We start from the raw sequence: 11,795 nt of genomic DNA, 5'->3' as shown, positions 1-11,795 counted from the left end.
TTAGATGCTGTACATTACGGCCAAACGTTCGCTCAGCTGGGGTGGAAACTGTTCGACGAAACGGCTCCAATTTTCTTCACCCACTTGCATCTTGAAACCCTGCAGAATCTAAAAACAAATTGTACAAATAGGTAGTAATTTTCGTTGCGGTTCATTCGTGCACGCTAATATGTTTGAAGCTACCTTTTGCAGCATCTCATGCAGATCCTTCTGCGGTGTCATCCATGATGCAGCTGCATCGCAGAAGAAGATAAAATCGGGCACCACACCAACCGGATTGACCGTGATCATTTGACACATCCCACGGAAGGCGGAATCTTTTTCCTCGTTATCGCGGATGTTGCGCAGCGACGAGCACCTGTATTTTTGTTTTGGCGAAAGGTTCAAATGGATATAATTAAATTAGTAAACTATATGATGAAATGTATGTGTCAAAATATTATTTTGACTGACACTTTGTTCTTTCAGGGAGAATGCAAGTAGAAAATCCGCGAGCAAAAAAAGGCTCGTCCTGCTGCTGAGTTCACTACTTGCTTTCTACATGTCCTTTCTACGAATGTATGTAACTGCTTTACCCAATTAAACCTTTCCCAGTTGACAAGATATGCCCAAGCGGCATAACAAGACTTGTTGAATTTACTCTCCGCGTACTAACAATTTTTAATTGACACGGTAACAACAGAAAATGAAAATTATTTTTAAAAAATAGAAAATAATAAATCAAACATGAAGAAACAACATTGGACGAAAGAAAAAGAAACATTTGTGTCGTACAAAGGATACGAGAATGTTACACCCTGTTAGGAGAAATTAATAAATATGACAAAAAACGATGACGGTATTGCGAAATAATTTAGTTACACACCACTGTCGCACAAACTGTTGCAATGAAGGGGCCACTTCTACGGGGCACACGAGACCTAGACGCCCAATTGTTATCGCTGTACAGGAAAAGAAAAGGAAAAGAGAAAGAAAAACAAAACCAATAGTAAAGAACATGGAAATGGTATGACAAAACTCATCGATCATATGGCATGGTCGGTGGGACGAATGACAAACAATTGTGGTTGCACACCTTTTTATGATTATCCCTAATACTTTTCGACGGTAAAAAGAAAATTTACCATTTTTACAACAAAATCAAGAAACTACTATTCCGGCCCGGCCGTTCTTCCGTGAATAAAAAAAAAAAACAAGCAACTGCTAATGCTGCCTGGTAACATAGAACACGCGCAGACACACGAACGAACATAGGAATTGTCGCAAACAAATTGATTAACGTGATCAACGCATTTCGAGTTCTACAGGGTGGGGTGCTACATAGTTGCAATCGATATTTTTTTCTTAAATAACTTGGAAACCAATCTTTTTTGTTATGTTGCTTTTTTGCATATCAAAATTCTGGATTCATTAGCTTTGGTAATAATTTGAAAATGATGTCGGATAAGTGGCTGTTGATCTTAAAACGTTGAAATGTTACTGATTTAATGGTTTACACCTTTACATTCTGGCGTCTCCACAGGGAAACTTTGGGGGTTATTGTATTCTAGACACACTACTGTGTTCTGATGAATTTCTGAGTTTTTATTTTAAAATAAAGATTTTTCTTACGTTGTTGATGAATTTAAGTGGTTTATAATAAAAATTGGTATAACGTTTCTACAACAGAAACCAACCAACTGTGTTATATGGTATTCAAGTTATTAAAAAAAAAAACTTCGAATCTACAAACTGTGTGGAACACCCTGTGGAACTCATGGGCTGCAAATTTGTAAGCAAATACATTACACAACAGAAAACACAAATATAAACTGGTCACGATAATATCACACGCAAAAAGTTAGGCAAAAGTGAACCATGCCAATTTGTTCATCATTTTGAAACGAAGAAAATAAATTGAGATTATGTTTCCTTGGCTTATTTTTCAAAATAATGTATTAAGCTAAAGTAGAGCGCGTGAAGTGATTTACTTACCGGTATTTTCCAACAAAGTCTTAGGTGTGTTGGTATTGTTGATTATTTCAATTAGCGGTCCCAACACCATCGGAATGTACGGCTTAGTATCTTCCACTGCGAAGGAAGGAAAATGGTTACAGAAAAAGGTTTGCAACAAGTTTGCTGACAGTACTATGAACAGCCTCATATACTTACTCAGTTTAATACTGATCTCTCCAATAGCCCAAGTCGCATTGTTACAGACGGAAATGTACTCCGGGTTTAGATTGTGGCCCAGAATGGGCAAAAAATCGGCAATGTGTGGGTGCACGTGCTGGAAGCATGCTTTCGTCAAATCGCCTAGTAGGGCGAAGGATGATTGGCGCACCTGTTGGAAGGTTGAAGCGATACAAACAATTAGTTTTGTTTGAAAGGTATAACATAAAAAGCCCAATTCGTTGTTTACTACCTCAGGCATCGAATCTTGCATGCACTGGTACAGCAGCTGCATTATGTTGCTGCTCGAAACCAGCGACTCGATGTAACAATCCAATCCCTCCGCCAGTCCCGAAAGCAAATCCAGCGCAACGATCATAAAATCTTTGTCCGGCTGCTCGAACTGTGTCGGGTTCGTGGTGCTCGCCACATCTTGGATCAACGTTTGCTGTATCAATGATATGCATCGACGGTAGACCGGCTCGGAGTAGGGCAGAAAGCCCGAGTGCAGTGCCGTGGCAACGCTGGACAAACACTCCAGCAGCGGAAATAAATCTTTGTCTTCGTCCTTGAGATTGTTCCATTTTTCGATCAACGGTGGCATTAGCATGCTTATGTATTCCGGTTTGTTCAGATGATGTCCGACCGAATCCGCCAGCGTACCGATTGCATCGTACAGAATGAGCAGATTCTTGTGCTGATACTTCCGGAAGGCAAACACAAGCGTATCCAGTATAAAGCCCAAGTACGGTACCAGCTCTGTGCATGCTTCCTCCTCGAGGGTGGCAAAAGCCGAACAGGCCGCTTCCTGCACGCGCTTGTTCGCATCCAGGATGCGTTTCAACAGCTCCTTCATCAGTGGCTTCAGATACTGATCGTGCGGCTGGCTGACGACCCAATGGGCATAGCGTGACAGCGTCCAGCAGGTGATGGATCGTACGAGTGCTTTCTTGTCAGACAAGCACACGATCAGATACGGAATCAGCTCGGGCAAATGTGGCACCATACCGGTCATGCAGCCTTCCGCGATCGCACCCAGCGCTAGAATGCCGCTTTCCTTCACCAACCACTCCTCGTGAAAGAGCGTCTCCTTCAGTATGGGCAACAGGATCGGCAGGAATTCGTCTTTATAGACGTTTGCTAGCACATCCAGGGTGGCCGCACTACACTTCCGTAAATTCCAATCGGACGGGTTACTGTCGTCGTTCATATCAACGTACGGGTCATCGATGTCATCGTCATCATCGTTGCCTTCCATCGATCGTACCGCACTGTCGCTACCGCTAGTACCGGCACCGATCGAAGGTTTCTGTGTGATCGTTCGAGACTTGTGGAAACGTGGCTTGATGTCTTCCTCACGGTCCGGAATCATTTCATCCTCTTCCACATCACCCTTTAGTACCATGATATCGATATCGCTGTACTTCATGCCACGCACCAGCACCGGTACCAAGCGGGGCAGATGAGGCGTCAGCACTTCCTTGCAGATGTTCTGTTCGGCAAGCGATAGCCAGAACTCGCAAGCATTCAGCGACGTTTCGTCCGAATCCTGCGTCTGCACCAGCATGTACTCGATAATACTGTTCATATGCGGCATCAGCCGATCGATACGCACTTCCAGCAACATTACCAATCCCCGGCACACGTTCTTCCGCACCTCGCGATCATCGTCCGACGAAATGTGGAACAAATTCTCGATGAACGTGTCGATGTGTACCATCAGTGCCTGGGTGCGATTGACGATGAACTGGTTGATGCAAGCGATCGCGTACGACCGAATGCTCGGGCTCGAATGGCGGAAAAACTGCAGGAACTTTGGAATCATGACGTTCAACGGGCGGTTCAGCGCACTGCTGTCGAGCGTGTCGGCCGAATCTTCACAAATTTTCTGCAACGCACCAAACGCACCCTCGCACACGATGTAATCCTGCGAATCGAGCATATCGCATAGCGTCGGCAACAGTGCCGGCCAGTTCTGTAGTCCGCCCGTATTGGCGATGGTCGTAATGAGAATTCCAGCCGTTGCCCGTATCAACGGTGACGGATCGCTGAGTGCCATCAGACATTCCTGCTTAATGTACTCCAGGATTTCCGGTTGTAGCTGTGCACCGTGGATGCGAATGTTGTTTTTCAGAATCAGCCCCGACAGTGATCGTGTCGGTTCATTTTCGGAAGTCAGCTTCGTCAGCACGTAAATCAGATAGTTATTGAAATCCGGATACTGGTTGAGTTCTTCCAATTTCTGTAACGAAGGAAATAAAGTGACATTAGAATGGAGTACACTTGCTCTGTCTGGGAGCGCCATCTACGTACCAGCTGCACGGCACGTTGTACCATATTATCCTTGGATTGTGACTGCTTCAGCAGTGTGATGATCTGGCTCAGACCATCCGGTTGCGGTTCCCACGACATTATGCTCAATATTGGACAATCCAATCGATCTGTTTACGCTGCCCACCGTTGCCTTCCCGCTTTGTTCTGTATATCACAAAAATGCTACTGTCAATGCTGACCACACGCTTGGGACCAGAAACCGTGTAAGCCCAATCGTCGTAATGATAAAACTTGTAACTAATCTGCCACTTAAAATGTGTTGCCGCTCCCTTATCGAACGCCACTTGTTAGTCACTAAATCGTTCGCACGATCCGGGAACTGTCTCGAAACAATCGAATAAAAAGATGTCGCCCCAAGGAAAAGTGTGCCTCAGTATGGGTGCTCCTGTCAGCCAGTTGCTTTCCACGCCTGTGTATGTACCTGTGTTCGGTGAATGCTAATGTGTGCACTTTCCAAACTCTTTGCAAAAGCCTCTGATACAGCGCTTTTTTGCCTGCCCTCTGGATGCTACGAGTTGTTGCGCTGATTCGATGGTGAAAATTTGTTCCACTTGAAGCGTAGAATTGTGCCAATTCCTGACAAAATGCAATCTTTTTCCGCCGCAAAAATTTCACCTTCTTCCTTTACAACGCGGGCGACTGTCAATTTTTGTAGGAAGAAAGATTTGACGTTTTTGACACTCCATGTGACAGTGTTTCGATGCGAGAGGTTGTATCATAGCCGTTAGGGGTAGTCATATTGAATTATATTGCCGTAGAGAAGAATGTTGCAATTCGTTTCGAACGCGGTTTGTATCGCATAAAGCTTATCCCAATGTTTTTATTATATTACTATTCTATTAAGGCAAAATAATGTTGACAACATGGAAATTAGAATGTTCAAACTGGAATTTCCATTTTTGGGATTTTGAGCGGACGGCACTGTAGGAATTGACATTTGTGACAACGGAAAAAGTTTGTTTACGTGTCGACCGGGTCGATATTTTGCATGAAGTAGCCAGTTTTTTGTTTGCACGCGAGCCACAATTAGATCAAAGGACACAGTTTTCTGCACATTAAGCTATGGCATCGAAGTTGGAAATAAATATCCGCAGTTTGATTGCACAGTGCGAAGAGATTGTGGCCGTAGACAAACAGGACTGGCGCTTGAAAAAGTACATTCGATCGTTGGACATCATGATTCAAGAGCTGGGCGAACAGCCGAAGTAAGTTAAAGGGTGCGGCCCATGCTCCGTACGATAAAATGATTAAGCCTTCGTGCGTTTTTTTTGCAGCCCACCGGAAGATAATTTGGTAGAAGTGTACCGAGCACAATACATCGTATTGAAGCAGGCGTGCGGCTATGTTGAACCTTCGGCGGAAGAGAAAGAACGGCTCCGGAGCAAATCACGAGCAACCGAACCGATTGGGGACGAAGTAATGCGCGAGGTTCGACAATTTCAAAAGCAGTCGTTCGAAAAGGAACTTCGTAGCGAACTATTTAATGGAAACTTTTCGACGATACGAAGACGCGCTGGCCAGAAGGTAGCGGAAAACCTGGAACAGACGGTCAAGCAATACTCAACCGAACAAGAGAAGCTTGCGGAAGATATGTTGCGGGTAAGGCGATGATTGCTAGATTATCTGAATAGGCTTCACAAACGTCTCTATTTTGCAATCCACAGTTAACAAGAAATTTGAAGGAACAGACAGAAACCGCCAACAAGATTCTGAAGAAAGACACTGAGGTATTTGCAAGGAATTCTACTCGTGTGTCTTTTAAGACAGAACACTCATGTTCTTTTATATCACTTCCCTTATGCAGATTGTATCCAAATCATCCAAGCTAACTGACCAAAATACATCTTCGCTTACGACGGAGTCATCCAAGCTGCAGGAAAACTCCAAGAAGGCGTGTAAATGTTGGATGTGGCTGATGATAGTATTCGTTATAGTGACATTCATATGTAAGTACCAGTACCGTAAAATCCCATTTAATTGGAGGGATTTCTTTGGCACATTTAAACCTGGATGCTTTCTTATTTCAGTTATGGTAATGTTTATGAAAATAATGAAAAAGAGAGTGTACTAGGACCATGGTTAGCGATGGTGAAATAATTATTGGTTACGGGGACACAAACGGGCACGAAGAAAAGACAACGCATCAAGCTGCTATTTCCCTTGCTGTTCTTAGGCTAGTTAAGCTTGATCGGTGGCACAGGACAAAGCACGAGATTGAAGTGAGAATGCTGTGTTGTTGTTGATCAGTATCTGCATTTTTGTTGTTGTAAATTGTGGCTTTATTGAGAGTATGAATAATATACAAAACTGAACCCCTCTTTTGTAAAGATCTGCCTCGATTTTGTTTTTGTCACGCTGTGTGATATTGGAGGTACTTGTTGCGGAATGTTTCGGCTGTGAAAACTTTATTACTTAACAGAATAAATTCGACCTTGTCGCGCGGTCCTGGCGGCGACAGCCATTGTGCTACCATAGTCCAACACGCGCCTCACATACCGTTGTAGGCTGGACCACCACCACCCTCCGGTACCACCCAGTTGATGTTCTGCGTGATGTCCTTAATGTCGCACGTCTTGCAGTGGATGCAGTTCTGGGCGTTAATCTGCAGCTTCATATTACCGCCCTCGTCGTTCGCCACGTACTCATACACACCGGCCGGACAGAACCGTGCTTCCGGACCATCGTAGATGGTATGATTGTTCTTCACCGGGACAGTGTCGTCCTTCAGCGTAAGATGTGCTGGTTGGTCGCCCTCGTGATTGGTACCGGTCAGCGCAACCGATGACAGTAAATCGAACGTTAGCTTGCCATCGGGTTTTGGGTACTCGATCGGTTTGCATTCCTTGGCAGGTTTGAGCCGCGTGTGATCTGGCGATCCATGGTGCAACGTCCACGGTTCACGACCACCAACAAGGATGCTAAAGCCACTGTACGCAACACCTCCATACAGGCCAAGTCCTGTGTGGAAGCTGGGACGGGAGTTTCGCACCTTGTAAAGATCTTTCCATACGTACGATTCTTTTATACTGTAAAAGAGAGAAATTCGAAATAATATTAACGAAAATCTCAAAGTAATAAAAAAAGTCGCGCTTACCGGTCTGCGTAGTCCTTAGGTTCCAGGCCAGCTTTCTCTTGTGATGCCCCAGAAAAGACAACGTCGCAAGCACTTTCGGCCGCCAACATACCGCTCTTCATCGCATAATGGCTCCCCTTTACACGTGGCACATTCATGAAACCAGCACCACATCCGACCAAACATCCGCCCGGGAACGTTAGCTTAGGAATGCTCTGAAATCCTCCCTCGTTCAGGGCACGTGCACCATACGCAATTCGACTTCCGCCCTCGAACGTATCGCGCACTTTCGGGTGCGTTTTGAAGCGCTGGAATTCCTGGAACGGGCTCAGGTATGGATTAACATAATCCAACCCAACTACAAAGCCAACCGCAACCAGTGGCGTCGGTTCATTCAGATGGTACAGAAACGATCCCCCGTAAGTGTTTTTGTCCAGCGGCCAACCGATCGTATGTTCCACCAGACCGGGTTTATGATTTTCCGCCTTAATTTCCCACACTTCCTTCAATCCGATACCGTACGTTTGGGGATCGTTTGCCGCGTTCAGGCCGAAGCGTGACATTAGCTGTTTGGAAAGATGGCCACGGCATCCCTCCGCAAAAATGGTGGTTTTCGCGTGCAGCTCCATACCACGTGCGAACGTATCCTTCGGTGCACCATCCTTACCGATGCCCACATCTCCCGTCGCAATACCTTTGACGGAACCGTCTTCATGGAACAGTAGTTCAGCTGCCGCCGTACCGGGATAGATTTCCACGCCGAGTGCTTCCGCCTGTTGGCCGAGCCAGGCCACAACGTGCCCTAACCGCACAACGTAGTTCCCCCGGTTGTCCATTGGCCATCCGGGGAAGATCGGAATCGGGAGCTTGCCCGATTCGGTGAGGTAGGAAAATTTGTCATGCGTTACCGGTGTGTTCAGTGGAGCGCCCTGTTCCTTCCAGTCCGGGATGAGTTCGTTCAGAGCGACCGGATCAAGACATGCTCCGGACAGAATGTGTCCACCTACTTCGGCTGCCTTTTCCACTAGACATACACGTAACTCTTGGCCCTTTTCAGCAGCTAACTGTTTTGCACGAATAGCCGCCGAAAGTCCTGCTGGGCCTCCACCGACGATAAGGATGTCAGCTTCGTCGACGAAGCGTTCCATGTCGACCTCTGCGAAACAAACATGAAGTTATTAATATATTTCGTGATAGTCCCGATTTTTTTCATTACTTACCTCCCCATCGTGCATCTTTATCGCGTGGATGGATTGTGTAATGGGTGGTAATTTTCGGGAATTGTGCCGAAACCTCCGAATAGTATCGAGCCTGCTGGCGATTCAGTATCGTTCGAGCATCTGCAAATGAAACAAACTCTATTACGCCAGCTTGTGAAAATTAACTGCAGCATCTCGTCAAAACATTCGCGCAACGTCGACCAAGGTCAAAGTCCAATGTGCACCTAAAGGAATCGCCCCGGCACACTCGGCAACCTGATTCACTTAACTTACACTTGGCAATGTTTAGCATGTTTCGAGCCATCGTATGTCTCTCCCCAGCACTGTTCGAGCACAGGCGAACGCGTCGTTATGTAATTTAGCAACCTCCTCGAAAGGTTCAACAATTTAATCCCGTACCGTGGATAGGGATAACTCTGGAGCAAGACAAGACAGTCACTGCTGATCTGTCTCTATTGACACAAATACCAGTTGATCACTTTACGCACAGAACACAAAACAAAGTGCGTTCGATCGGCGATCGCACTTGTATTGCTGTGACGGGCGAATTTCGATGCAGTTCTGTAATCGGCTTCGTAATCGGATTCGTTTCGTATCGCTGACCAGTTGAAGCGGTTCCAAAACAGCTGAGCGATTGTATTTGTTGATTAGCAAGAATGATAATTTCAACTGCTTCTTCGTCTTCTTCTCCTTCTTGTAGTTGTGGGTGAACGAAATTGTGCCACGGGATGCCGCTCTTCTGATTTCGCTTATCAGCGCTTAAATATTTAGAAAATAATGTTCAGCTCGCGTATATTTACAACATATTGCACAAATTTCACTATCGTTTATTTACACTGAAAAACATTGAAACAAAATTTCCATTTGTTGCTCTGCCGCAAAGCTGTCAAACGTAAGACGTCAGACGTTTGAATGTCACTTTTAAAACTTGCTTCTTGAAAACCGTTGAAAATGCATTATTTTTTTACTCTCAGTGCCATCTACAGGTTATCTAGCAATTTTAAGTAGTCAAGTGCAAGTATTTGATATTCGTGCAAGTGTGTTTATCCGGCACTGAAAAAGAATGACGATTTCCATACATTCGTTTCAGATGTTCTACAGACACCGCTAACCTCTACATAGCTCACAGGAGTTCAGATTTTCTCACGTTCATTCATGCTTTTCAAATATTTAATGTGGATCTTAAAAAATATTCCCTTTTTTCTCAGGGCTGCAAGGTCAGTTTGAATATTTGGGTCAACATCAGCAGAACCCCCGATGCACTTGTCGCCCAAAAGACGGTCGCCTACGAAACACCGACAAACGATAGCATTCTCAATTAGCCTCAAGTGGTGGCTTTCGGTGGCCGCATTACACATGTTTACGGCATGTTGTGTGAGTAATAAAACCACCAAAAAATCAAACGCCCGCCCGACATGTGGCGACATTGCGCGATACCTAACGCGGCAAGTGGACGCTTCCGCTGCGTGCGCACGGTGCCGGTGCGTCGGTGACAAACGCGCATCGATCGTGAAGCATCCCGACGCGGAACGTCCTTGGTGTAATTAGTAGCACTTAAAATTCAATTACCCGTCCCGGCGCGACATTCGAACAAGTTCAAAAGACGGCGATTGGGTCGGGTGTTTTTTCGGTGACGGAAAACGTATGTGTTCCTGTGCCGGCCATTTTTCCAACAAATGGGCGCTACACCGTTTTCCCACCGGCATCCTGGAAGGGATGACAGAAGTTCGTTCATGTTCAATATGATTCGCGTGATGCATGATCGTGCGAGATCTGTACCCTCGGTCGATGGTAGGGCACCGCCTACTATGTGGTCGGCACCTCACTTCCGATGGTAGGGTTTCTGTTTGTTTTATTGACTAGCCCTTATTGATCGGGGCCGGAACAGGACTGGCGGGGAAATGGGAACCATCGTTAGGTCCCATTAATCACCTTCACCCATAGGTATGTCCTGGTGCAGGGTTTCGTAAATGTGTTGTTAGTTTTACGACTCACCACAGCCGTTATTAGCCACGGTCATCTTCTACTGGCCGGTTGTTTGGATGGATGGGTCGACTATTTTTTTAATTCTTTCTAGTTTCCATCACTCTTACCCGATGCACCTTTCCTCGGTGTGGGCCCTTCCGTTGGCCGTGTGTGCGGTGTTTCATTTCGTGCCGTTTCTGGCAAGTCATAATTATAATATTTCACCGCCCGTTCCCAACTTGAACCTCCCCAAAACGTTCGAGGGTGTTTTTTTTTCTCTCATTCTCGATGACCTGCTGCACTGGCCGGAACCGTAAACACTAGGTTGGCAAAACGTGGGCACGATTAAGCTGACGGAAGAATGATCCTCATTATCGGGACGGAGACTGACAGAATGACTTCCTGTTTCTGTGTCTGTCCTGATGATTGTTTTGCAGGCCGTCTGGCTCTTTAGTAGGTCAGCAGGATCGCAGCGATGTTTGAAGTTGTTTGTTTTGTCCCTTTGTAGTAATGGAAGAAGAAAACAAATAGGGAAAACATAACAAAACGTTGACCAATACGGGAAGATATTGTAAAATCCAAGATCTTGCAATCTATTTCCAAAAATACACGGACTTGATCTCATATAAAATTAGTAATCTTAAATTTATCTCATATTGTTATGTAAAATTAAATAGCTCTTTCCAACAAGCAAAGCAAGGTAAGAACAAAAGCAACAGCAATTTTGTTTCCCCCTACCGCCTTCTCACAACTGGCGCAACGTGTTTTTTTTTTCGGGCGCGACGGACTTCATTTTTCACGGCTTCATCCGGCTTGGCCGCCCTCCATTTTGAACCCATCCCAAAAGGGGACCCGCGAGCAGAAGGGAGAAATTTAACAATTATTCCATCACTGTGGTAATTTTCAGTTGTGAACGATAACTTCCCAAATTGTGAGACCCCCCAACGATTGACCGTTGGCGAAATGAAATATTCTCGGTCTGTGCGCTTTTTCCCGCTGTTCCGACGTGTTCGGGTGGCTGCGGCTCGGCGCGCCCAGTCGTTTTGCACTGA

The 11,795-nt window shown here is 45.5% G+C and overlaps 3 protein-coding genes across 4 annotated transcripts; 1 reads left to right on the top strand and 2 right to left on the bottom strand.

Annotated features, from left to right (window-relative positions):
- Positions 1-4,563, bottom strand: LOC128715407 (transportin-1). 2 transcript variants are annotated; one of them, XM_053810301.1, is made up of 8 exons: positions 4,465-4,563; positions 3,433-4,393; positions 2,405-3,402; positions 2,152-2,323; positions 1,975-2,070; positions 866-941; positions 184-358; positions 1-108 (listed from the first exon to the last, which is right to left on the bottom strand). In XM_053810301.1, exons 1-8 carry the CDS (start codon positions 4,561-4,563, stop codon positions 1-3), a joined length of 2,685 nt encoding a protein of 894 aa, XP_053666276.1. The 2 variants fall into 2 exon arrangements, with proteins under 2 accessions (XP_053666276.1, XP_053666277.1); XM_053810302.1 differs by having other exon boundaries at positions 3,448-4,330.
- A 984-nt stretch (positions 4,564-5,547) lies between these two features.
- On the top strand, positions 5,548-6,556 carry LOC128713564 (vesicle transport protein USE1). The gene is made up of 5 exons (XM_053808425.1): positions 5,548-5,690; positions 5,760-6,084; positions 6,150-6,212; positions 6,290-6,431; positions 6,513-6,556. Exons 1-5 carry the CDS (start codon positions 5,548-5,550, stop codon positions 6,554-6,556), a joined length of 717 nt encoding a protein of 238 aa, XP_053664400.1.
- Positions 6,557-6,973: 417 nt separating this feature from the next.
- Positions 6,974-9,082, bottom strand: LOC128711616 (electron transfer flavoprotein-ubiquinone oxidoreductase, mitochondrial). Its single transcript, XM_053806496.1, has 4 exons — positions 9,052-9,082; positions 8,779-8,898; positions 7,580-8,714; positions 6,974-7,511 (listed from the first exon to the last, which is right to left on the bottom strand). The coding sequence occupies exons 1-4, from the start codon at positions 9,080-9,082 to the stop codon at positions 6,974-6,976; spliced, it is 1,824 nt and encodes a 607-aa protein (XP_053662471.1).
- Positions 9,083-11,795: the final 2,713 nt, after the last annotated feature.

Source organism: Anopheles marshallii, chromosome 3 (assembly GCF_943734725.1).
Source record: "Anopheles marshallii chromosome 3, idAnoMarsDA_429_01, whole genome shotgun sequence".
NCBI lineage: Eukaryota > Metazoa > Arthropoda > Insecta > Diptera > Culicidae > Anopheles > Anopheles marshallii.
This window is presented reverse-complemented; position numbering and strand designations above follow the sequence as displayed.

Bases quoted from the DNA above. Each gene is read 5' to 3' on its own strand.
- LOC128711616 (XM_053806496.1), bottom strand. From the start codon at position 9,082: ATGGCTCGAAACATGCTAAACATTGCCAAGT. The intron at 8,899-9,051 runs GTAAGTTAAGTG...TTTCATTTGCAG, and splicing joins CATGCTAAACATTGCCAAGT to ATGCTCGAACGATACTGAAT. The intron at 8,715-8,778 runs GTAAGTAATGAA...TTTGTTTCGCAG, and splicing joins TAAAGATGCACGATGGGGAG to AGGTCGACATGGAACGCTTC.
- LOC128713564 (XM_053808425.1), top strand. From the start codon at position 5,548: ATGGCATCGAAGTTGGAAATAAATATCCGCAGTTTGATTGCACAGTGC. The intron at 6,085-6,149 runs GTAAGGCGATGA...TGCAATCCACAG, and splicing joins TTGCGGAAGATATGTTGCGG to TTAACAAGAAATTTGAAGGA. The intron at 6,213-6,289 runs GTATTTGCAAGG...TCCCTTATGCAG, and splicing joins TTCTGAAGAAAGACACTGAG to ATTGTATCCAAATCATCCAA.
- LOC128715407 (XM_053810301.1), bottom strand. From the start codon at position 4,563: ATGTCGTGGGAACCGCAACCGGATGGTCTGAGCCAGATCATCACACTG. The intron at 4,394-4,464 runs GTACGTAGATGG...CCTTCGTTACAG, and splicing joins TACAACGTGCCGTGCAGCTG to AAATTGGAAGAACTCAACCA. The intron at 2,324-2,404 runs GTAGTAAACAAC...ACCTTCCAACAG, and splicing joins TGCAAGATTCGATGCCTGAG to GTGCGCCAATCATCCTTCGC.